Below are 27,680 nucleotides of genomic sequence, written 5' to 3'. Positions count from 1 at the left end.
CAAAAGCCTGAGGAAAAACCAGATTGGAACCGCACAGCTTCTGTCATCTCTCTCCTGCTAAACACAAATCATGACCATGTCGCCAAGATAACAATTTTTAATCTATAAAGTCACCAAATCTTCTTTAAAAATTCAATGTCACAAATATCCTTTGCCAATGGAAAAGTTACAATCAAGACAGTTGCAGAAAAATCTATTTTTTTGCTTTGTTTAAAGGAAAAAAAAATCTATTGATGGCATCACACAGGCAGAAAATTATTTTAAATAAAGGTACAGACAGCTGATGTAGACACCAGATGGCACACTCGCTCAACACAGATCAAAGTGAATACCTGAAATGGTACATTTCAGTACTCATCAAAATATATCTCTGGAATAATTATTTAATTTTCCAGAAAGCTGGCAGTAGCAAAAAGGGAGCTGCCAGACAAAAAGAAATGGCAGTGACTCAAAATATGATTAAAAAGAGAAACAAGTCGACCATGAAGCTTAATTACAGAGACTTATACCCCCCCCCCCCCCCCCCTTTTTTTTTTTTTTTCCAATTTTCATTCTTGTGGGAAAGCAAAAATTTTGCAACATTCCTGACTCTACGCTGTCAAGCTACACTATCAGTGCGAAACTGGTAATTAACTTCAAACTACGGTTTCTAAGAATTAAATATAAACACAGAATTTGAGATTGATTTATATACCTTTTTATTTGGAGAACTGAAACAGTAGGGTGAGGGCAAAAAAGCCTGAAAAAAAGATGCAAATTTGCAGATGTTGCTAAAATAAGTGATGCTCTTCTGGAAAAATGAACTTAAATGCACTTAATTGCAGAATTGATAGATATGCTACTTATCTTTACTTACAGAGATTATCAATGTTTATATCATTCAAATATAATTTAGAATACATCCATCGCTTAAGTCTTTGCTATAATAAAAAGAAGTGACCTATGTATTTTTTTGTTGTTTTCTTAACAATACATATTATAATACAAAAAAATTCACTTCAAGCATTGTAGAAGAGGTGCATTTATCTTAGTTTCTTCCTTTCTAAATGTGACTTCAAACTCAAATACTAAGTAACAGTCAAGTATCTGTGTATTTGGAAGGCTAATAGACATGGTGTTTGTACAGATACATCATAGATTCATCTGAGCTTTTACATTTAACATTGAGGGGGAAAAGGGTAATTTACAGCATTTTTTATTATAAATATCTTGAGTTTCAGAAAGCTGAAGAAGTCCTGATTATTCTTCTAGACTGCTAATGTTCAGTTGACAGCAATTTTTTTAAAGTTGAATACGTCAAAAATAATGTTATCAGAGTTGCTTTAAAAGGTCTTACAGGTGCTCATTTAGAATTCTAATCAAATTTAAATGAGTTGACCAATCACTGACAATGTTAATTAATATGATGACTGATAAATATAGATAAATGTTTTAAAATTATTTGCTGTCTTTATGGAGCCCTGAACAATCAAACTGGAACTGATTTTCTGGTTTTCCTTCAGTAGCCATCCCTTATTCAAAACCTGTATCTATGACATCACATAATTAAGTTACACAATAGGTGTTTGGAAAGCACTTGCGTAGAAATACTTCAATTAAATACCAGATAACAATCCTCTTTATCTTTTAATATACGTGGTAAGAAAAAGAAAATAATCACTCCCTTTTCCTATTTCAAACAAAAGGAAGAAATATTAATTTATTCTAAGTAATAGTATTTATTTGTAAAACAAAAACAAAATACACAACAATTCCCTTTGCTGAATACAGTTAGTAGGTGCTTTGTCAGTATTCTTCTTTTCTTTTTTAAACTAATCTACTTAGACCATGGCCCCTCAGGCACAGATTTGTTTTCTTCCATGTTCTAAAGAACAAACAGCACAATGTTGGCAAATAAACCACTTTTTTTCCCCCCAAACACAGACTTTTCTTCTGCTTAACAGAAAAAACACTGTCTGTTGGCTCGGATTTTATACAATGTAACTACAGGAAAAAAAAAAAGTTATCAGATTTTCAGTTTTTATGAAAATAAGTTTGGTATCAGAAGATCAGATGGTTTTATTTAAATTCCTCAACTATTTGGTGCCCAAAATCCTTTACAAAAAGACCTCTTCCCTATTATAAAATTGGGCAGGTATTTCCTTTCCAACAAAAAGGAACTGAAGATGGAATTTACACACACACAAATATAAGCATTAAGAATACCCCAAAACTACAAGAAAAATCATCCCCTATCACCTCACAGCATTCAGCTGCCCCAGATGCACAATCTTGCTTTAAAAGATGTGCGTGCTTGCAACCTTTCTTACAGAAACTCCTTTGCACCACCGGAGGACGCTATATAAAGTAGTTAAAGCACGCTTCATGAACCTTTGGAGTCAAGGAAGAAACGGTAGGTTCTGAGAGCTAATGTTAAAACATGTCTTCAGATTTTTAGCCAGTTAAAAATACTGGTTTAAGTGTTTAGACAGCTACTGATTTATGCAAATTAGTTATCGCTTCTCTGAAATTAACTAGCACCAGCAATAATGATTTGTGAAGCTTATACAAGTATGAAATTGAAATTATAAAGACTATGGATTTTAAATACAGCTAGTGTGAGAAGTTATCCACTGAAATCCAGAAAGTCGTTCAAAAGATTACCAAGGTTACTAAATATGGCTTGAATTGCATAAGCATAAACAATGCATTCAATTCTCTCCACAAATACAGCTCTTTTACAATAAATTAAAGACCTAATATCGACTCTATTCACGTTCATCATTTGTTTAGACCTTGATTCCAAGTAGAATTCTGATACATTAACCTTTGTGCATTTAGGCAAAAATATTAAATGATCTTTTTAGCAAGGTTAAAGTCAGAAATGTGTTCTTGTAAACTTCAGTTACGCTTTCACGTACTATATGCTAGGCACCCTCTCCAAAACAATGCAGTCCAAATAGCTGCATTTTCATAGAATAACAGAATCATTAGGGTTGGAAAAGACCTCCAAGATCATCTGGCCCATCCATCCCCTATCACCACTTTCACCCACTAAAACATGTCCCTACGCAGCATGTTCAACCTTTCCTTAAACACCCCCAGGGACAGTGACTCCACCACCTCCCTGGACAACCCTTTCCAATGCTTGACCACTTTCTGAGATTTTCTGTTTTCTTGTTTTCTTTGAAACTGTTTCTCTTCTTGATATTTATATCCTTTGATACAAATATCCCCAAAACATTTGAAAGCTAAGAAACTAAAGAACTAGAGAGCATTCACAGGGTTGTTCAGATTAGGCTGAATCAAGATTTGAACAATGTAGTCCTAGTAGAAAACCTGAATTTTCATTGGAGTCTCTACTTCCCCCACAGTTGGTTGGAAAAGAAGTAGCTCTTCCCAATCCAGCAGTACGTTATAAGCCAAGTTTTTGCACAAGCAGACTGAAGATATGAAGAAAAGGTACCTCATTCAAAACAACACACAGCACTGTCCCATTCTAAAACTCTCCTAAAGGTATCTTGAAGCAGATGTAAGGCTAGGTAATTAAAAGATTTAAAATGAGCAAGCCCTGAAAAAAAACTGTTAAGTTCACAGACAGAATGAAGGAGAAGCAATTTTTCGAGTTACAGAAGTTAAAACTACATAGCCTATTAAATGTTTACAATAACACAAAAGAAAAGGAAACTAGTAGCTAGAAAAAAAGCGGAAAAACACATTTCTGCTTTTCTTTTAAAAACAATTTACCACTGGAAAAAAAAATCCACAACATGATTGAATGCAGGAGCTTTGATGAATTACAAAAAGAGAAAATATTTTTGCAGGACTCAAGTACACAGTCATAATTAGATTGGATGAGAAACAAAGGTGTAATTATGAATATTTCTAAAATGGTATCTTCATAGTCTGATGGAAATGAGGCGAAAAAACACTATAAGTAAGGTAAAAAAAATACATGAAAAAGTGTATCTTCTATCATGTTTGAAATCAATGTTAACAAATATGAGCTGCAAGACAAACTAACAGCAAACTATTAATTCTGAAAGTACAAGTTAACATAGTGTTTTCGCACAGATAGCATACAGGCTTAGTTAACCATTTGTATTAATTATGTAAAATTATTAGATACCAGCTATTGTTGTCATCAGTAACACCTAATCCAACTTGATCAAGTTAAAGCCTTACCCACAATTTCTGTCTACAAAGAGTTAACTAAGATGAACCACTACAGTGAGATCCAAACATGTAAAATGCATTCTGTTCTCTTAGGTACATTGCAAAAAATAAAAAATAAAACCTTCTCAGTTGTATCAATTTAAGATAAATCTATGCAAAACTAATGTAAATTTGCTTAAGAGCAACAAATACACAATTCAACGGTCTTATAATTGCACTTGTTGATTGTAACTGTAAGCAAGGCTGATTACACTGTTAGGTAAGTGGGTTTGCCAATTTCTTGCAAAACAAAACTGAATTGAATAAAACATTCACAGGCACAAAGCACAGAGTTAAGAGAAGACTGTGAAGTAACTGTTTTCAAATTATTCAGTTTTTTCTTCCTTATTTTAAATTAGTTTGAATGATCTGAACAGTGAGTGCAGAAATGACAGAGCAAATTGGTCATCACTGTTCAAATGCACCACAGAGATGTTCTCTCCATAACTGGATACAACTAAACTTTCTATGAGAAGTTGTCCGAAGGTCAAGGTTTTTTTCCTCTCAAATACAGTCAGCCCCAGAGCTAATTAAAAAAAGTCCTTCCTTTGTTCACAACAAAGACGGTGTTAGGGAATCCCACACAGCTACCAAGCGTCTAGTAAGTCTTCAGAGGTTGGTACTTTTCATTTTGTTATACCGCCTAGGTGTACCAAGACCAAGAAGTAATAAAGCTTACTTTAGAAAAAGAAAACAGCATGGTGTAACAGGTGTGAACCTCCTCTTCCATGGTTATGCTGAAGACAGAGGGGAGTGGAGAAAAAAACAACCACCACCAATCATAGTCAGTGTTATAGGAAAGCTAAATAATCAAAGATAAAGAGGTTATTGGAGATAACTTTATAACCTGCTAACAGGACACCACAGACATTATCTTACAAATTTGGTTTTGTAAAAAAGCAAAGAGCTGGAGAGAACTTGAAAGACACCCTAAAAATTCAAGCAGAGGAACAAAGTCCTTATTAGACCAGTAACCATAACTCTTCCACTGTGTAATGCTGCATTTGCCAACATTTGTCCACTGAAAGTAAATTTAATCTCTACATGATGTACCACCATGTGTGTAGATAGATGCTCTACCAGGGGAGATGCTGGCTCACCAGTGCAGCAGTGCTTCAGAACAACCAGACAGCCTTCCCTCCATTTACCACGGAAGAAAATTGGCAGGTATCGCAGAGGCATCTTAAGGAACGAACCCTGCCTTGTACCATGTCTTACATCACCTACTTATTCTTACTATGAATGCCTTTCCTGCAATGCTTTTAGTTCTATTTCCCATAATCATGAATCCTTACCCCCTGCCACTATATTAGGTGTAGAAAGGGGAAAGAAAAAGAAGGAAAGAAGGAAAAAAAGGAGAAGAGATGAAAAGAGTTAAACAGCAACACCAGGTTAAGTCTCTTTTCTGCATAAACAATGACATGTCCGCAGTCAGTTTAACCTACCCAGACAGCTTTAAGAACCTGTGCTTCCCCTCAATTAGAGAAAAGGGGAAGAGGGAGTTTCTCTCCTATAGGCTCTCAGTTATTCACAAAATTTAATTTTGGATTACTCACACTCCTAATGCTTTGAGCTAAACTAAGTGTTTTGGCTTAAACCATTCTTAAAGCTCTTTTCAGTCACACACCAGCACAAGGAAGCCACTAGGTAAATCAATGCTGCAGCCCAAACACTGCAAATATATTGAAATTTCTTTAAAATAAACACTTAAGGAAAACACCTTAATCCCATCAGTGTATACACCGAAGAGGTAAGTATGGTCTATCTGCTAGTACAAGCATAAGTCAGAAAGGGCTTCAGAGGAAAATGAAGTTCTCACACATCTAATCAACTGCGTGAGAGATGAAGTAAGTCTAACCCTAACATGAGTGGGTTTAGGCATTTTCTAATACTGGGTAGTATTTTGGAAGACAAACCAGATTACATATTACTACAGATGATCAAAGGATCATGGGAAAATTAATCATTTCCTAAACTGTACTGAAAAGTCCTTTGATATGTTCATGTATATTTTGTAGGTGATGTGACACATCACACATGAAAAAACTTGTTTTATGAGTAGGAAAACAAAGTTTTAAGCAATAGAGCACCAGAAAAACACAATGGAATACAGTGGTTAATATGAAATTCTACTCTAAAATGAAAGAAAAAGAAGCTAAATATTTCATTAATACAAGAAGCAATAGCTCTTCAAAAAAAAAAAAAAAAATCCACACCAGTTATCTACCAGAAAAATTGGAGAAAACAAACAACAACTAGTAAGACTAGGAGGTAAAATAACAGGGTCTTGTAATATCTGAAATCCTGAAATAACTCCTATATCCTGAAATACCAGGAGTCACAAAACGCGCGGTCATTTAGTAGGTTATTTGTACATACAGAAATAAATTATTACTTTATAATTGTAATTGGCAATTCAATATACTTAAATTTGCATGTACCAGAACAAAGTGCCCATACTGTTACGGTGAAGAATAGCTGTAAATGATTAGTTTAATTGCAAAGTGGACTTTCCTTTTTTTCCTGCCATTAACAGAGGACTTAGTGACTCAGGTGAAAGGAAAAGCTTGCACAGCTCTTCAGTTCAGAACTATGTATCCCAGATTATTATTTACTTTAGCAAAACTGCATATTTAACACAAGTAATAAAACATTAAACGTTTCAAAATGTCCAAAATTAAGTCATTTTAAACAAAACCACTATGAATACAAGCTGCATAACAATAACTCAACCATCATTTACCGTGTTTCTGATTGGAATTTTCTTCGGTTCTGGTGGCACATCCTGAGGAACAAATTTCACCGGCTCCTTAATCTGTCTCCGTGATCTTTTGGTCCCATCTGGTAAGGTTTCCATGGCAATATCAGCTTCCATGTCACTGCTACCTGCCTGGTCACACTCTGAGCACTGCCTGCAAAGTGAAAGATTTCTTATTTAAAACTGTAGTCACAAAAGCACAAAAAGAAATGTTTCTGAAGCAGCAAAAAAAAGTGTTTGGGTTAGAAATAAATCAATTAAAGCCAGTAAACACGATGGTATCTAAAGGAATCTCCGAAATGATTAAACAACTATGCAGGAAAACAGCAAGATTTTTTCTGTTGCTGTTTTATTTTTTTTTTTTTTTTTTTGCTGACAGTATTTAAACTTTGAAAACCAAGATTTTGAAAGTAGGATTTAATCTTCAAGAAAGATGCTCCCTATTTCACTGTTCATATCCTACCATATCCCTTTTTTTAATGGTGTCCACTGATCTGTAATCTATTCATTATTGAAACTACTGCTGCAGTTTAATCTTTACAATGACATACTGCTGAATTCACTCTGATGAGAGCGGTCTTTAGTAGCAGGGATCTGGAAGAAATGTCTGTTATGAAAATCAATTTTAAAATCTATTTCCTACGGGAGACGGTTTTGAAACAACAAAAAAAAATAGTTGAGACAAAGATTTAGAACTTGTAGGTGTATATTACCATTGAACATTGTGTTGAAAAAAATGCCTGCTGAGTTTCTGAAAAAGCACAAAATCACCAGCAGAGCTTCCAAAGTATACAGACTCTAAGGGAAGGCTATTAACAACCTCCACGATAGAATTAACAAGATGGAAAGTTGTGTTCTCATTTGCAGAAAATACTCATCTTGTGCAAAGTCATAAATGTAGATGTTAACTAAAAATGTTAAATATAAAATCTTAAAAATGATACCCACCGATAAAGACTGCATTTCTTCTCACATAACATTTTCGGTTCAACAAACTATAAATCCTTTCAAACAAATTCCAATTCATCACTATTTTCATGTTTTTAAAATGTTCTTTTTTATAATATCAACTAAAAAATAAAAATCTATGTTCTGCTGTTAATTAGCATTAAAACAGAGACATACATTAACCATTACCTAAATGAAGTTGCAAATTCGCTTTGGAAGGAGACAGATAAAACACGTGTATTTGGTCATTTGTAGTTAAATGTTAATACATCCTTGAGACAAGACAGTGTGCCTCCCACATCTAACCAAAAGCACAAAGTCATGTATTTGTGTATGTGCTGATTTCTTTATACATTTATGTTCAACAGAAACACGTTTGCTCCTATGAGCATCAGAAAGGGCTAACAATATTAACTCATTTGATTTTAAAAACCTAATAGGCCTGGTTTAATTTTGAAAAGGCATTGTGGACCAGACATACGTTGCCCCTAATCCAAATTCCAACTCATCTTCAACTCAACAGAAGAGAACCACAAATACAACAGAAAACATGTTTTAATCCTGTTTCTAACAAAGGCTTGATCTGTATGATTCTATAAGTTCTTAAAATACCAACAGAAACAGAAGAAGTTAATTAGTGGTTATATTGCCTATTCCAATAGGAAACAAAGTTTAAGCTGTGTTTTTGTTTTGTTTTGTTGTTCTTTTATATATATAAAAAAACACTACCACCACCCCCACACAACCACAGAGCTTTCCATGCTTTACCAATTTTTCTAATTTTCCCAAATTCATCCAAGCAGTATAGTCTCAGATCTCCTCTGGCTCTACCTGCAGATAATGGCAGTTTTCAGGGCCCGCTAGACAGTCTGTCGGCAGACAATGAAAATACAGGGGATCCAATTCCAGATTGAGTAACTGTTATCAGTGTGACCTTGGATAAGTCAACACCTTTCTGCTTTAATTTCTCCATATGTAAAAGTAAGATAATTGTTGGTGTGTTATAACGTTACGAAGATTAATCGCTTCTTATCTCTAAAGCACTTGAGCCCACTGCAAATAGGACACACGGCAGTGCTAGTGGTATTTGCTGATCTAGAAAAGCAGAAGTACTACCAGGCAGACTGCAGGGAAGATAACATTGTATTGAGACTTCATCAGTAGCCAGAACACAAGGAAGACAGTTTATACAGCTTTTATACTTGGCAAACATTTTGGTGCCAGCATTCAAGTGTATAACATACAATTAATATTCTTCCTCCTCTTTACAGACCTCCGTTCTCTATGCACACAATGCTGTTAACGTTTCTAGGCCTCCTTGGTAGTAAAGCTAGTAAAAATAAAACCAATAATTAATTATAAGGTAGAATAACTTTTCCAAAATGCTACTTTTTCGAGTTATGTATTTACAGAAATTTGTGTGGATAAACATACACAAATACGTACATACACAAACTTAAACAACTAAACAAAAGCTCACAGACCTAAGTATTATTACCTTCTATTACTATAAGTTTATAGAAGAAAGCTCTCTAGTGATGTAAGGGGAGAAAAAAGCTTTAGAGATAACAGTATTCCCTCATTTTTTTTTTTTGCTTAGCTAAAGGTTACTCTGTGTAGTTTTGTTTAGTTGCATACGTCCCATTGCCTTCAAGTAGTTCAAATCAAAACTCCAAGGAACATATTTCTGTTTAAGTGTCAAAGACCAGGGCCCTTCATAACACTGAAGCATCTGTCACATAATTAATTTCTCCAATGGAGAGTAGACCAAAAATATTTACTAGGATCTGCTTATGCGGATGTAAAAAATAGCTGCAGAAGTGTTCCCAGAATACTGTGATGAGCAATTCTCCCAAAAGGTTTCTTCCCTTCTACTATTATGGTAAAAATATACACTATATATAAATTTAAAATAAGCATTCTACAATTAAAGTGCTGCGTAAAACTGAAGCTTTTGTAAGACAAAAAATAGTGACATGAGCTTACCAAAATGTTTGGAGCTGGGAACCCCATGTGTTGGACCTGCCACCCTGCACCTAGGATTTAGAGCATTCCCACTCTTTAGTTCTGCACTACTGAAAGATGTATTTTTCTCCTACGTAAACTCAGGCAGTTGTACAGAAAGCTATGGAGACCTGTAAAGTACTTCAGTTTCACTAGGGCACAATTTAAACATAAATAAATAAATTACTGTAATTTTTATGTTAGACAGGAATAAAAACATTTCATCCAGGAGTAAAGATGCTGCCTACAAGTTTCTGAAATTCCATTTCTATGCCCAAGCTTGCTCTGCAAACAGGTCATGTAACTGTCACAGCAATCAAATTCAGAAAATAGCAAGATCTACTAAAAACAAAGCTGCAAAATCACAGTATACTGGAGGGCAGGGAAGTAAACAAAGACAATAAAACCTTACAAATACATCAAAGATGAGGTAAAAAAAAAAAAAAAAACACGAAAGCTACAAACATGAACTTACAAGGAACCTCTTGATTTACTGGAATAGTCTCTACTATCACAGGCAACCACATCTTATCAACCCTTTTATAGAGCAGTCAAGCTTCAGCTATAGAGTTGTTTGGCTGTTAGCTCCCACAGGACCCACAGAAAACCTATTACAGAAATACACTCCCCTGACTTGGAAACAATCTCCTAACTTTCAGCTCCTATTATGGTTTATTTCAACATGGTCCTTGAATTTAAAGTACTCTTTTTCCCATTCTGCTGTTTAATTCCAGTGTATTTATAGAAAGCAGACATAGAACTCCTATTCCTTCTCTGGCAATGCTGAAGTCATGTTCATTTTATTTCATCTCTTCAAGGACAAGCAAAGAATTAGAGAAACCTATCACAACAGGTCATTTTTCCATCTGTTCAGACAATCTACGACTGTATCTTAATCAGTAAGCATTGCCATGCAGCTCCAGTAATTTAATAGGAAAAACAGTGCTGAAGATTCAATTTCTGTACACAAATTTTGGTTTGCTTTTACTCTGGATTTGCATACTCCAGCCTCAGAAAAATCAATAATTGAATGTGATCTTCTGGACTCATCTGAAAGGAATGCTGTTATCATGCTCCACGGTCCACAATGTGAATCAAAAAGCAGAAGGTGTGAAAAGGAGGAGACTTACTCCAAACACACACTCCTGACACAGATTAAAATGTTAAAATAGATTTGCCCCTTGTGGAAAATGGGAGACCATAACTGAATATAATGTTTTGGACATATTACCAATGTCTTGCTATTAAGACATGCTCTTGTGCATTTTCCTATGCTTCAGATATAGGTTAAAAAAATAAAAAAGCACAGTATGAAAAAGGTAAAATCCTTTGCATTATTGGATATCAAGTAAACATGATAAAATAGACTTGACAGCCAAAAGAAACATTTTCAACAAGAAAGGTCTAGTCAGCAGAAGCACGACCTGAGACTTTACGTAAATGATCAGTAATTCATTGTTGAGGGAGCGTTCATGTTGATCATAATGCTTTTTTCTTCCTTCCATTTATTGGAAAGTAACTGAAGAAAGAAAAAGTCTTCTGCTTTTGAAAGACAAGAACAAAAACCAGATTGAAATGAAGGCACCAAAACACCTCTTTGGTTCAATGAGAAATGGTATTACCCAAATCTTCAGACTTATCCATCTATCCAGTTGCGTATTTGTCATACAAAAAAGGATAATGCTACCATGGTACTATTGTAACAATCGTAACTCTCTGCTATGTGATTCAGATACTGCAGTGTTACTTTTCACACCACAATGTGTTCTGAGACTCACACTCAAACTCGGTTTCTCTAACATGAACCCTTATGAAGAAAAAAAAAAACAGTGGAAAAGACACCTAACAGATTTTAACAACTATCAAAAGCAGGTAAAGATCCATGTCTGATATCCGATGATGTGTCTGCTAAAAACTACTGGAAATGTTTGATCCACGAAGAAGCCTCAACGATTAAAAACTTTTTAATTATAGAGAAGGCCTTTGATCGAGCACTAACAATAAACTGCAGAAGAAAAGTAGCAGCATGTTTTTGTCATGTTTTCAATCTGACACCAGCCACTACTTAGTGTAAGGACCTGCAGTACCAGAGACACCTCCCCATCTTACAGAGTAAGTGGATCTTCTTAGCTCGCTAGCAAAAGATAGGAGCAGCAAAAGAACAGGAGCACAAATTAATTTTCAAAAATTATTAATGGTCCAGGCTAACACCAAAACACTGCTTTTTGTGTACCTGCATGATGCAAACGTTTCTTCATTGTCTAAATAACCAGTAGTGAATTTATTTTTGAGCATGGGCAGCTTCAAGAAATGTGTGAACCTAAAATGGTAGGCGCTCAGAGACCAAAGAGTGATTTCTACTTATGAAGTTTTATAAAACAATTGCACAAAAATAGATTTTTACTTCAGAAATTCATAAATTTCTAGGTTAAGACCTACACTGATCATACAAGTAGGAGAGGGACAATTTGAATTTATTAATTTATTATTTAGGTGATGTAGAAATCAAAACAGAAAAGAGATAACCTTGTTACTTCCCCAGAAAAATTAGTGCAAACAATGACATTACTATGCTTCCTTGTGTTACAGCTTTATATACATCAAAAAATCTAAATGTGCTTTACCTAATGATGTGTCTGGCACGTAGCAATTAGTGAAATGATGAGAAAAGCTGAAGAAAATCGAACACCATCCCTTTATAAATGAAATGTCACCAAGTTGAAGATCTCACAAATAGACCTCAAATCCAACACACTGGTAAGCTTTATACAAACCTGGTTTCGATTTTAATAGTGAAGCAAAAAAAATATTTGCTGTATTAGACAGAAAAACAGACAAAACATATGAAAATATTTCATTTAATAGATAACATTACCATAGATATTGTGAAAAAATGAGGTCTTGTTCTAATGTCACATTATATAACAATTAGACTGCCTTAACTGCCCTATGCTACATACTTTCAGAGTGGCTTACAAAATGAAAATACAAGAGACTCAGTCTGAACAAGATAGCCATTCTTTTAGTCACAACTGACCAACAGACAGAGGATTTGGAAGAAATTAATATCCTCAGCACACAGTGTTTAATGTTAAAAGGGTAAACTTCAATTCTCTGTGCTTGAGGAACAGCACTCAGTATGCTTTAACAGTTCTGCCCTCACCTTAAAAGGGAAAACTGTTCAGTTATTATATAGATTCTTTTTAATTAGGAAAAAACATCTCTAGTAGACATACACTGTGATAAATCACCTCATCAAATTTTAGTGAAGAATTAAACCACTCTGAACTTGAGAAACATGGAACATAGTTTTCAGATGGCAGCTATGCTCTGGAAATTTGAACAAATAACATGTGTTGACCGGTATACCAGAAGAGGAGAAAAAAAGACTGCTTTATTCTGGAGATAAAAAGACAGTATATACAATACAAAAACAATTTTTCAAAGAGCTTCAAAGAATATCTGCCAGGGAGTAATGCTACTGAAAATTTGCCATTTGCAACCACACAAACATCCTTAATTAGAGCAAGTGAAAAAATCCAAAATTTTGTACATGAAATACGCAGTATTATATTGCACATGTGCTTATATTTAAGTGACTAATTTTATATCATCATCTAATGACTCCAGATGAAATAAAAACTGTCTGGCTCCGTACTGAATAAGTGGTCTCAGGAGTATAATGAACAGCCAGATACATTATGAGTGTTTATGGGACTGTTGGTCAGGGACTCCAGAGGATTCATTCTGTCCTCTGGCCAAAACAAATCCCCACAGCAATGTTACCACCAAGATATTTTGGCTTTCAGGAACAACAATAAAAAACATCAAGCCCAACATGATTATTAGTCCTTCTGTTGGTTAATCTCAGTCCCTGGCATTTCATATGCTACCTCAGGTTATCACCGTTTTTCAAAGATCTGATTTCAACAGGAAGTACTGGTCTGTGTTGGTGGATGACAAGTATTTTCTTAATAAAAATGCCAGTATTTCACAATCCGATTTTGGTTTTTGTTTGTTTGTTTGTTTCTGTATTGTCTTTCAGCAGCTGTATTGCCTTTGTATTGGTTCAGGTTATTCTCTACCAGGAAAATACAGTCTCACTGTTACTCACCAGGTACATTTTTACTATGATTTTGCTAAATCTATCATCATCACCTCTGTTTGATGTTTAGAAATACTCTGATTAATACTTGTGTGTGCGTTCTTTAGTAAGTTAGCATTAAATGTGACAAATATTTTAATAATAACTTTTTTCTTACAACATTTAATAGTGGATTTATTTCAACAATTCCAAAATCCACTTTTGTAAACTGCGCTGTTAATTTCTATTTAACAATGAGCATGAAATGGACAAAAAGAAAATCAATTAGCTAATCCACATAGCGCCACACACATAAACTGAATCATTTAGCATCCTTAAAAATAGTATGAAACACTAAGCATGTGGCATAAACTCATGCTAAACTAACCAAAGTTTAAATGAATATGTAGTAATAAAGTATATGACAGCTGATTAGTTGTCAAACTTCCTGTAAATGCTTAAGTTTGTAATTATGAGTAAATGATTACAAGTGACGATGTAACGACAAACAAATGTAATATGATGTAATGATAACATGATGGAATGTAAAACAAAAATCAAGAAACAATCATTTTTAAATGTTTCCTGCTTACTGTTTTAAAAGAGGATTACAGTCAACACTTTAAACCACTTTAAATAAAATATTTCAACCTGCCTAATGTTTCAAGGAGTTTCCCACAATACCCTCTTTCTTACTTCATCTATTTGCTTATGTGCCCATTATATCCTATACAAATATATGAAAAGTACATGCCCTCTGTATAAAAAAAATACCACTTTTCTTCATGGCTTAATCAAAAGATCAGAAATACATTCACAACAGCAGGAGGGAAAAACCTGCTGAACTCAATTTAAGGGTCCATTCGATATGCTCTCTACTGATCCTGAAAAAGAATGTATAAAGGCATGTAAATGATGAAAAGAATGCAATCAATACAGATCAATTTGACTGCTATAATCTCAGACTCCAGAATATGCCTTAGCTAATTAGATGTAAAAGCTAAGTTTGTGATCTAAGATATAATTGAAGCATAAAATTCACAACAAAGATATGTCAGAACTTTGAAATAAAAGCATTTACCACCTGTCCTATTCTGCCTTTAACACCTATTGAGAATTGTAGTTTTACATCTTTAGGACTGATGGCTTTTAGTGAGCCTTTTAAACTTGGTTAAAAAGCAGAAAAAAAAATCAAGAACAGCCTGTGCAAATGAAGAGGTTACATTAAAAAAAAAAAAAAAAAGCTTCCACGTAAGAAACCTGCTTGGTAAATTTGACCAAAGGGATAAGAATGTCCTTGAAATAATTAGAAGTCCAGAATCACAGACTACATTAAATAATCTAAGGAAAATAGGAAAATTACATTCAGAAGTATATTAGTGATGGTGAAAATCTTTTCAATTTTTAAAGGAAATCTCAATTTACTAAATTTACTGGGATAAATTCAGGTTTTCTCAAGTTACAATAAAAAAAAAATCATCACATTTATCCAAAAAGACTACTTAAGTAAATGTTTTATGGAAAAAAATAAGTGATATATGGAGAAAAATAGAAGCACAGTTTTCTTGACTAAAACACCCTTACTGTAATTTTAGAAGGAATTCTTAGAATATTCTGAATTGTTATCTTAATGCATTTTCAGACAAGGTGGTGACAATTCCTGGAGCTGCTGTACACTAACTTCTTGCCAGATAAAAACTGCTTTTAAAGCAACTAATTCTAACACATTTCAGAGCAGTTTAGAAACCTGCAGAACACAGCAGCACACTAATTTTATGACAGTTTAGAAATCAGCATCTCTACACATCATCAGTTCTCCGTTGTATCACTTAGCTTTTGATTCACTCCACTGCCAGAAAAATAACTTTAATTCATGGAAATACAACTGTATTAAGTACAATTACATATATGCTTTTGCCACTGTGGAAGACAGAAGTAAACCCGAATGATTTCCTATACTGCAATACAATGATCTAGTAACTAACAAGTGTGTTTTTACTTATGTGCAAGTATTTTCTTAAAGACCTGGACAGAAGAGTTGTATATCTGGGCCCTAAGATAAACAGAAGACCATGCCTTTCATTTCCTGAAGCACAATTAAACCTATGGTTTCCTGCCTTTATTACACTGCCTTGTTAATAATCGCAGATGAACTCAAAAGCTAAGTGAATTAAAGCTATAATCTATTCGTATAAAGTGGCTAATGAGAAATCTTTACTGTACAACTTTTCACCTTCAAACATCAGTACTGAAAATAAAATAACTCACTTCAGAGTGAGTATCGCTTCAGTATCAGCAATGACTAAAACACTTAGAATTTTCAAGTCTGTTCATGCTTATTTCCTACTTTAAGTACAGAGATAGCACAAGATAAAACATCAATTGCATTCTTACCAGTAACTGTTCTTAGTCTTCCTTGGCATCCTTGTAAGAGGTGGATCCAGACAACCAAGATGATAATGTAGTTTGCAAGTATCACACAGTAACAGTAGATGTTGATCATGGTTCTTCTTGCAAATTCCACAACTTTTAAAGTAGGCAGTGGAAAAGCATTATAATTACATTTGAAGTTACAAAAAATAAACAATACATCCCAGCACGTGCCCCAGCTTCGATATAAATATGTAGCAACTAATTTAACATAAGTGTATAATTATTTTTTAAGGAGTTTGTATGTATACATATTAAAACTTAAAAGGCAAATAATATAGTTAAAGCCTTCAAAATAATTTTTAAGGACTTCTGGCCAATAATTACTCAATACCTTGACAAAACATACCCGTGACAAATGGAAGAAGAAAAATAACCTTTACCATTCAAACACTTAAATAGAAAAATGATATTACTACTATCAATCTTAGCAATCATAATTATTTCAGTAAAGCAAATGCCCTGAAACAGGCCTGCGCTGCTACTACACTGGGCAATATATCAACTCATAATACATTTTTTTAATTATTATTTTACTGGAATTAATATTTTAGTTCAGTTATTTCAAAAAGATCATATGTTCATTGATCCCATTATAAAATGGGAGGAGCTAAATGACTGGATTTGAATGCAACAGAACTAGTAAAGTATTACTCCTATTATTTGTCGGAATGTATGAATTGCCAAATCTTCAGCTCACTACCATATTTTCTAAGTTTCCACCTCTCAGAGCACTAGAATCAATTTCTGTTTATGTAAGCCGTCTTTTTTTTTTTTTTTTTTTTTTTTTAATCCTGCTAGCTGGGCAAGATACTGCCCATTTTCTATGGCTAGAGGCCTGGCTGCTTCCCTATTGATAAGCCAAAGAATGCCACTTCTCAGCTAGTGGCAAGAGAAATAGATTCAAGAGCACACTCATGCTCTGGGACCCTGGTATAGGGTCCACTGTTATGTTTAGTTAAAAATCCAGTCAGTAGCTTCGTAACATACAGAATGGAAAAGCAATAATAAAGTGAACACATTTTATTTTCTGGGGGAAAAAAATAGAGGTAGGGAAACTTAAAACACTAGATTTCCCAAAGCATTTGACAACCTGTGAACAAAAAGTAAATATTCTTATCTGACAGGTGCTTTATGCACTCAGCCACTGTGACTAAACAGCAGCAGTACTGTTTGCAAAATCAACACAGATGATTGCATTCAAAAACACAAGGCAACCAGTTAAATTTTTTCATATCGCAGTGACAAAAGACTTCTATTTCAGCTGTAAAGAGGTACCTTTGGTCTTATAAAGCACTGCTATCAAGTTAGCAAAAACAACAAAAAACACCTCACTGATGTGCACTAAGGTGAATAATTGACTATTTCTTAAATTAGCCTTTAGAAGTAAAACAAGACAACTCTGAAGCGTTTTGTTAATCAGAATTGAAACAAACAATTTTCTCTTAATACGTTTTTGAAAATGCAACTTAATAAATATTTTATCTATTTTGTCAAGACTTCATTACTTGCCTATAAAGTACAGCTGGGAGCGTAGATGTCTTTTGTGTTCCTCCTTCCTTTTTACTTGGTTTTCTTTCCTTAGGAGCACGTAAAATTGCAGGTATGTTCAATTTCTATTGGATTTGAACAAATGCAGTACACGTGAGTCTTGGGACTTTTCGATAATACCATTCCAATCTCAATGTACGAAGGACAGGACTCAAATTGAGTGGGAAATGGCTTAGCCAGCTATTTTACAGACAAAAGCAACTACAGATACTTATAGTACAAGATCAAATTGGGGTAGTAATATTATAATCATTTCTCAATTAAATAAATAACACATAGAAATACTAGCATTTACAAATCATTTTCAAGCTTTAAGATAGAGGGATGAACTAATATGCATTTGTCTAGAAAGTGGAAATAAGAAAAGCAAAATTCACAAAACTGACAGAAGAATGCTGAGGCAGTTTGTTTTTCCCCCAACATCCCTACTACATTGGTGCTCGATAGGTTAATTAGAAAAATTATCTTATTGGACCAAGCCTTCCACAAAGCAGACGAGATTCTCTTCGGATTTCTACTAATCTGCAGTAGCTAGCTTCCCAGACAGCTACCATCTATCAAAGTCATTTCTCAGCAGCCCCGTGGGCCTGCATCTGTTCAACCAACTGGAAAAAAAAGCCATGCAAGCTGTGCAAATGAATTCTACTCTTTTTTTTTATATATATATATATATGTATGTAATATTTGTACCAGGAAATATATTTGTGAATACTTTTTTCAAAGCCATGTTGAAAAGGCGAAAAAAAATCTTGATCTAGGAGATGTGATGTACTATGTGAATATTTTTTCCTTCACAAGTAAAAAAAAAATAGGTTGACAAAAATCTAACCAGCACAACCAGAAAAATTAACATAGCATAGAAGAATTGTTACTGCATAAAAAGGTAAGCTTCATTTCCTGAACAGCAGTACAAACTCAGCAGTACCAAAAGGCATCACTAAATTATGACCCAATTGTATGACTGCATTTTCACGATGAACAGTTCCTTCCATCTTCTTTAAAATTCTAAGAGGAAATCACTTCAATCTCTCTCTGAAAGCTAAAATGTCCATTGCCATTTAATACCTTTGATATAAAACATATGAACACTGCAAGAATCCTCATTTCTCTCTTTTCTCCATGTGTATCAATGAGAAACAAAGAGATAACCGCTGGCAACAGGAGGTAATCCAAATCTTCTCTTCTCCAAGATACTTAGATTCATTTGACCAGAATAGTCCACTCTATCCAGTTACAAAAAAACATCATATACATAGCGCTTCTTATATAAAGCACCAAGTTACCATACCATTTGAAGCCTGCAGTAACTGAAGACAACACGGAGACAAAAATGGTAGGATTAACTTGTGCTTCACATTCGACTTCATTACAAATGACAGGACAATCAGTTATAGCAAATGAATGAATTTTGCAAACAAGATCGCTATTACAACAACAAAATTAAACTACAGATTTCCAGTAGGTGGTTTGCAGAAGTCTATATATTTCAATCAGGAAACATTATCCCCAGAGTGATGCCTGAGTCTGATCACATCAATTTATTTGGCCACAAAAGTGGCAGATAGAAACAAAAGGCCCATTCTTGGAAAACGAGGTCCGCCTGTAACTATAAAAATAAAATAAAACCAACCTGTCCGATGATTCTACCCAGCAGAGCCCAAATGCCTTGCCCTTCATTTCGCAGTTTTCCATTCATATTTTGTAGCTCTTCCAAGGACTCACAAAGCTAAGCAGTTAAAGAAAAATTCAACAGAAAAGAAAATCCATTAAGGTTTATTTAATAAAATTTATTCAACCTCTTACCTATCAAGGGTGTATTACTTTATTATGGGATTGAAAAACAATGGAACTCATGTCAACATAGCTGAGATCAGTGCAATCAATCATTCAGCAGTTTAAGATGAAATCCTGGGCAACTACCCATTTTGTAAAAATGATCTGAAGCATTTCATCATTAAAAATGTGTTTCCATAAAGACAATTAGCAAAACTAAAATATAGCAATGTCTCATATATGTTGTCCATGCCACTCAGGAAGCAAGACTGTAGCAAGTAACATATAAATGAATTAAAGACCTATATTGCCATATCAAAAAACTTCCACCCATTACAACAGAGACATAACTTAGTAAAGGATGCAAGCAGAAATGAAGTTGTTTTTTTTTCCTTCTGGAAGCAACTGTTACTTACTGCACAGCGTATACAACCTATTGATCTAGTTACAAGCTCCCGCTCCCCAATCTCCGTTGCCATGCCATTAATTTCTTTGGGCACAAGGACCTGCTATGTCATTTATGTATGTTTTCATTTAAAGCAAATACCTGACAATTTAAGAGTGAATAGCAATACTATTTTTTGTTATCACTAATCACCTGTGTCGGATAGGTTACTGAATTTAGCAAGAATTGCAACGTGTCACCTGTCACAAAATATAAAGTATTTCCATGTTCCCTTTGAAGTATTTAAAGGTTAAAAAAAATATCTATTTTTTTAATTAAAATGAAATTAAGACATTAAATGCTTTTTTACGCACAATCATGAATTGGATTTTTGGGTTGGGTACAGAGGTGGGGGGTGTGGGTATCACACTATTTTCTTAATGTTTCAAATGAAATGCACATGTAGAATAAGAACATGAAGGGCCTTAAGGCACAGTTCACTCATGGGAGGGTTCTGTCTGCCATTTGTCACTCAAGCTCTTGTGGGGTCCAAGAACCAGTGCCCAGCCAATGTTGGACTTTTAAGAAGTTGACTCTGCTTGTACAGTGGGGAGGGGGACAGACACATTTTAAGAAGATTTTTTTTTACCTATTATTTTCTTTAAAAACAGAAAGTTGTGTATCTTTCTTTGTAAGTCATTTTGTTTGGAAAGTGGAATGCTATCAAAGTTAACAGCAATATTAAAACAGTACAATGGTTTATTATCCTTTTTTCTTCACCTTATTATACTCCACATGAAGCTTTTCTTGCTCATTTTCTAATTTATCCTTGATATTCCTCTGCTCAGCCATATTCTCCTGGATTTGAATCATGCGCATATTTCTCTCTATTTAAAAGAAAATCTTATTATTTCCTAGGCTTGACTATATTTTCAAGTTTTAAGCACTAAAAAAAAAAGTAAAGCAATGAAAAGCATAAAACCATAACAGAAAAGCACACAAAACTGTAACTTACAGGTTTATTACACAGCCTCAGTAGAATGAACACTGCTAACATTTACTTTTTGCTGCATATGACAACCTAGTATACTTACTTAAATGGTGAGCTTTGATCAGCTACCTACTTGACAGCCCCAAAGTCAAAAACACACTATTCCATGCAGTCAGGAAAATATGAAGGGAAAAAAATACCAAAGCTCCTTAAGCTTCCACTCCCTTCTTAAAAAGATACTGCTGCCTGTGTATATTTGAATGATTTTTTTATTTTCTGAAACTTCTTTAAAAAGAAAACTCACTAGTTTTCTTCTGTGTAAATAGAGATTGTGCAGTAATATTCCTGACCTAAAATGAAAAAGTAATTTGTGTTTGGCTAGTAAAAAAGAAATACAAGAAAAAAGCCAATGAACTTGCACAGTACAAATACAGTAAAAGGATTATTTTTCATTGGGAAAAACATGCAATTTTGATCCTTACCAAGGTAATAATTGACAAAATCAGCAGTGAGAGCTGGTTGTTTATGTTTTCTTCTTCCATCAACACTGGAACTAGTATCCGAAGTATCCACTGGAAAAATATCTGTGCTTATTCCCATTAACTCAGCTTTGCGCATAAGCTTGCGTATGGCTGAAGCACTGCTAGTAAGCGGTCGTGGCAGCTTCTCCCTGGGTACCCAGGCCTGTGGCCTGGTGGTACGAGCCAGCTCTGCCTTGGCACGGTACTGCTGTAGTCTGGCATTGATTCGAGCCTACAATAAAGAATTCCACAAATTAAGAACATAAGGGAACAATTCAAAACCATTTTTGAGTTCCACATTTTGGAACACATCTGCATTTTATTTTCAGTTTAAAAACTGCACAGTTTAATAAATACTGTTTTCACTCTGGAACATTTTGACTCAAGAAAGACACTAACAGACATTTCATGTTATTTCAAAATGCATTACCCTTTCACTAGGTTTTGGAAATATTCAGACTCCTTGATGAGGTTACCTCATTAACATGAATGAGTGCTGGCTTTCAGACAATCCTTTCTGATAATAATTTGATGGAACCATGAGAACTCACTATTCAGAAAAACCTTGGCTGACCTGTCAAAAGTACACCAAGCTATACTTTATATTGGCATTTATGAGAGCAATAAAATTTGGTGACTGGTATTTTTTCCACATTTGACATGCTTTTGTAGGAACTCCTTTTCTCAATTCTGTATCTCTTTATAAATGTTAAACTGGTTGATTATAATGTGCCAAAAGCACAACCCCAAAGAGAAGTGAAATCAGCAGGAGAAGCTCACTATCCGTCTTGTTGATGACATCTGTATATTTGTGACCATCTGGGACATCAACCCCAGCCGATCAAGTTGTTGCTGACAGTTGAAAAAAAAAATTGTCTTGTGGGAACTCTGCAGCAGCAATCCTGGCAGAAAATGACATCAACACACAAACCTTCAGAGGCAAAACTCCAGCTGACTATCAGTTAGAAGTTGTTTATTTGTCTGCATAAAGAAGCAGCTAAACTAATCTGACTGCCCTACCATATGGTGTGAGATACTCTTGAGACAAAAGCAAAAAAGTCTGCATATACATGCGCCATGTTTAAGGATCACCTCTGATTACAAATATTATTGCTGAAGGTAGTATTACAGGCACAGTTAAACATATAACCTTACTAGAGCAGCAAGCAAGAGATCCACCTGCAGTTGCTATCTTGTTTTATTCTCTGCTGGAACAAATAAGGATATTTTATAACTTCCTCAGCCTAGATGCTTCTTTACTGGTTACATTCTCAGTTTGGAAAGTCCAGGGGTCATTTAAGATGTCATACAACTATACCCAGAGCCTTATTCCATAAACAGATTACATATCATACTGATTAGTCCAAATATAAACCTGAACTCTCAACATGGATTTAACCTATTTTCAAGTATATATTTTATTCAAGGAATGTACGTTTCCTTTATTGATATAAAGAAAGTATTTCAACATGGAATATTTTCCAACAATCCATAAAAGTCCTAGACAGTTTTATATTTTATATTCTTTAGAATGATTTTCTTTTTTGAGCCACAGGACTTGCCAGACTGTTAGCTCAAGTATTCCTGTGAGGGCTATGAAGCACCAAATATCAGCTTTTCATCCTTTGAAAGCATGCCTCAAAAATCCACTTATACATACGTACAACTTATTTGTACAACTGCATACTTATTTACATTAGCTCAATATTTGTCAGTCTTAAACTTAAAAACTCCTGTGGAAGTGAGCTTTTGTAATATGCGTATGTACACACATACCACAGATTCTTACTTCTCACACAAAAATCCTTCAGTAAATTCAACTGTGTTTGTTAAATAAGAACTTTACCTTACTGCACATGAGGAAGTTAAAGTATTAATTTGTATGTACTACGTTGTGTCAACTCCCCAGTCAGGCATTTCTGTCTGTACTAAGAACCTATTACCGTTCTGAATTTCTAGAAATCCACAGAAACCACACGAAGACAAAATTATTTCATAAAACACATACCTATGTGGTCTTGCTTCAGGTTAAAGAGAAGGAAGAAAGGGAAATGCTGGGAACATACTAGCATTAGCGGCACATCATAGCAAACAGGGCTCTAACCTAAGGCCTGAAAACAGAGCTACTAAGAGCCCTGCTAGACCCAACCGGATTTTGCACAACCAACACTTAACTGTTATGTTGGGTAGTGTTCATATCATCATGATTTCTCCACTACATAGTGGTATTTCACAGAAGTGAGAGTAGAGTGTATTACACTGTTACGTAACTTGTTTTAAATTAAGCCACGCCAAGCTTAATACCCCACAGAAATATTTTATTTAAAATTCTTCGATGATAGAGTTTGCTTGTACTCATTCTCAAATGCACAGGTCACTTTAAATTAGTTTTCTTTTCCTATTCATATATCTTTGAAGGTCTAGAAAGGTATGATTTAATAAAAATTTTGATCATATGAAGATTTATTTTATGATCATTACACTACAGCTCTCCCTTCAGAAGAAGGGAGAACTTTTTTCTCTTCCTTCTTCTCTCCATAATTTCTCTCTTCCATTATTTACTAAGCATCTGCCAATTTCTATTACAAATTAGGTGGAATTCCTTCAAATAACAAGCTGCTTTTCTGCATGAGCATGATTTTCTGCAGAATTCAGTGCGGCCTCAACAATGAAGTAAAGTAGACCACAAATTTGTCAAGACTCAGAAAAAATTAAGTACACACACTCAAGCATATTGAAGTATACAGATTTCCTCAGAAGGACTGAAATCTTGATATCAACAAGACATTTATCAGCTGACCTCATGCAATAACTAACAGTTTCACATGGTTCAGCCACTGCACAGGGATCTAGACTTTGCTTAAGATTTTCAGACATCTACTCAGCAGCACAGACTCAGTATCTGTATTTGATACCAATTTTTTTCTTCTAGGAAATCTTTATTTCGTAGATATAATCTCTTATAATCTCTTTACTGTAAAAAAAAAAAATGCGCATAAATTCTACTTAGCTCTACAGCAAGTGAATAAGTGATCTAGCAAGAAAAAATTTCAGGCAAGCTAAACTCTTCTGCCAATGCTATTATATTACTACAGGAAAAAAAAAGCAGACTTTCACTGAACAACTATATGCAAAAATGCCTTATTCTTGTCTACCTGTGTGTGTGGTTTTTGTTAAGAATCTTGAAAAACAATGTTAAACAAAATCTAAGGATTGCAATGAAAATTTAATTACCAACTTTCTGCAAACAAACTAGGTCTTCAACTCAGGCAAGGATAGATGTTCCTTTTTGAAAGTAAGTTTATTGAGAATTGCTCTTAAGAGAATTGAGAATTGTCAAAACCCACTGCTATGAGAAATGAAATATATTGATGGCAGACGTTCAGATTTCATTCGCTATATATAACAATTACCAATCTTCTTCATTTATTTCTTGTTTAAAATGGATGGTTAACGCAGATGCATTTGTGTCAGGAATATAGTACCTGAGCTTCTGGCGAAAGTTGTTTTTCTCTTTCCTGTAAGGACATTTTACAGTAAGACTGTAATGCCAAGTAGTTCTTCCGTTTCCATTTTCTGTCTAACCTGTCCGCATGCTGTTTACAATAAGCAAAAAAGGGGTCAGCTATATCCTGTTTCAGAGAAAACAAAGGAGAAGGAACAAAAATAAAGTTAAGACGTGCAAGGCCAAAAGACTGAACAGCACAAACATTGTGCCAACAGTTTCTGTATTCAAATAGACATGTTTCTAAAAACAATATATGTTTTCTAAATCAACTTTGTCACATTGATTTGTCTTACGAAGTGTTTTTCCATCTTTTTCATTTTATGACCTTAAATGTTTTAAAATGCATGAACTTAAATAGTTAGCTCAGTAGTTTGATCTCTGTACTATTTTCTCATTCCCAGAAAAAAATGCATAAGAAATTCCTAAATGCAAATCCATGTAGCATATAATATGTATTGTTAACCTCCTATTGCTTCACTGTGTTTTCTTTTGCATAATAGGCTAAAAGGAATTAACAATCTGAAAAATATGTAAGGCAATAGATCTGTTTTTCTCAAATGATTTTTCAGATGTTTTTGGTCTGATTAATCATCTCTCAGATGATTTTTTTCCCCATTCTTCATTCTTCCTTCCAACAGATTAGCACATTACCATGCTGTAAAGTTATAGTAATTTTTAGTACATGCAAACATTGCAAGCAGTTTACAAACATACAAAAATACAAAGGGCTGGAGCATCTCTCCTACGAAGACAGGCTGAGGGAGTTGGGGTTGTTCAGCCTGGAGAAAAGAAGGCTCTTGGGAGACATTACAGACACTTTCCAGCACCTAAAGGGGGCCTACAGGAAAGATGGGGATGGACTCTTTGTCAGGGGGTATAGTGACAGGACAAGGAGTAATAGTTTTAAACCAAAAAGGGCAGCTTTAGATTAGATATAAGGAAGACATTCTTTGCTCTGAGGGTGGTGAAGCACAGCCCAGAGAAATTGTAGCTGGCCCATCCCTAGAAGTGTTAAAGGCTGGACTGGATGGAGCTTTGAGCAACCTGATCTAGTGGGAAGTATACTTGCCCATGGCAGGGAGTTGGAGCTGGGTGATATTTAAGGTCCCCTCCAACCCAACCCATTCTATGAAATATCTGAACCATGATGACATTCAGTCTGAGAAGTATGTTTCATCACCAGCATATTGTCAAAACTGCAGAAACATCATCATAAACAGACAAAGAAAATCTTGAAGCAGTCTTCCTTCCTAAGGTAATAAAAATATTATGAAATAATTAGCCTATCCAACTTTCCTTCATTCACATACAAAACAGAATAATAAAAATCTGTACAGGTTTTCCTTATTTTTTATTTTGATTTAGACTTTCAGAATATGTGAAAACTTACTGCCAAAAATTAGCAGCTCCCTATAATTAGGTTCTACGAGGGAGGCCTTGATTAAAAATACTTAGTTACAGAAAACATGTAAGAAAACTTTCAAGTGAAAAGACAAGGCATACGCCTAGAAGAAATTCACACAATTTTTGAAGATTCAACATTACACATAATTTAGTAGGGAAACATAAAGGCAACTGCACTTTTCCTACTTCTCAGTCTCACAGAAGTACACAAAATTGTGATCCCTTTAAAAGCAGACCTAGTGGTCTGCTTTTTCACAAACAAAAGTTTCAGCATCAATAGTGCAGGTAGTGTTTGTTTGTGCATTACCTGTGATACTTCCTAAGGCAATAAAAGGTTCACAGAATCACAGAATAGTCTAGGTTGGAAGAGACCTTCAAGATCATCAAGTCCAACCTCTGACCTAACGCTAACAAACCTTCCACTAAACCATATCCCTAAGCTCTACATCTAAATGTCTTTTAAAGACCTCCAGGGATGGTGACTCAACCACTTCCATGGGCAGCCTGTTCCAGTGACTAACAACCCTTTCAGTAAAAAAGTTCTTCCTAATATCCAACCTAAACCTCCCCTGGCGCAACTTTAGCCCATTCCCCCTCGTCCTGTCACCAGGCACGTGGGAGAATAGACCAACCCCCACCTCGCTACAGCCTCCTTTCAGGTACCTGTAGAGTGCAATAAGGTCACCCTTGAGCCTCCTTTTCTCCAGGCTGAACAAGCCCAGCTCCCTCAGCCGCTCCTCGTAAGACTTGTTCTCCAGACCCTTCACCAGCTTCCTAGCCCTTCTCTCGACTCACTCAAGCACCTCCATGTCCTTCTTGTAGCGAGGGGCCCAAAACTGAACGCAGTACTCGAGGTGCGGCCTCACCAGAGCCGAGTACAGGGGGACAATCACTTCCCTACCCCTGCTGGCCATGCTGTTTCTTATACAAGCCAGGATGCTGCTGGCCTTCTTGGCCGCCTGAGCACACTGCTGGCTCATATTCAGCTGACTATCAACCAAAACTCCCAGGTCCCTCTCTGACAGGCAGCTTTCCAACCACTCACCTCCCAGCCTGTAGCTCTGTTTGGGGTTGTTGTGCCCCAGGTGCAGGACCCGGCACTTGTCCCTGTTGAACTTCATACCGTTGG

The 27,680-nt window shown here is 35.1% G+C and overlaps 1 protein-coding gene across 9 annotated transcripts in view; it reads right to left on the bottom strand.

Annotated features, from left to right (window-relative positions):
* The window catches only part of PHF14 (PHD finger protein 14), a 167,221-nt gene that overhangs the window by 105,953 nt on the left and 33,588 nt on the right, over window positions 1–27,680 (bottom strand). For all 9 annotated transcript variants that reach the window (XM_035316873.1, XM_035316865.1, XM_035316867.1 and 6 more), the window contains exons 8-14: window positions 25,125–25,271; window positions 21,601–21,871; window positions 20,908–21,014; window positions 19,600–19,695; window positions 17,931–18,034; window positions 16,383–16,514; window positions 6,938–7,106 (exon numbers count right to left, since the gene is read on the bottom strand). In XM_035316873.1, coding sequence (XP_035172764.1) covers window positions 6,938–7,106; window positions 16,383–16,514; window positions 17,931–18,034; window positions 19,600–19,695; window positions 20,908–21,014; window positions 21,601–21,871; window positions 25,125–25,271 — 1,026 coding nt within the window. The remainder of the gene's footprint in view (window positions 1–6,937; window positions 7,107–16,382; window positions 16,515–17,930; window positions 18,035–19,599; window positions 19,696–20,907; window positions 21,015–21,600; window positions 21,872–25,124; window positions 25,272–27,680) is intronic.

The sequence above is a fragment of the Oxyura jamaicensis genome, chromosome 2 (genome assembly GCF_011077185.1).
Source record: "Oxyura jamaicensis isolate SHBP4307 breed ruddy duck chromosome 2, BPBGC_Ojam_1.0, whole genome shotgun sequence".
Lineage (NCBI taxonomy): Eukaryota > Metazoa > Chordata > Aves > Anseriformes > Anatidae > Oxyura > Oxyura jamaicensis.
Note: the sequence above shows the minus strand (reverse complement) of the source record. Positions and strands in the feature narration are given on the sequence as shown.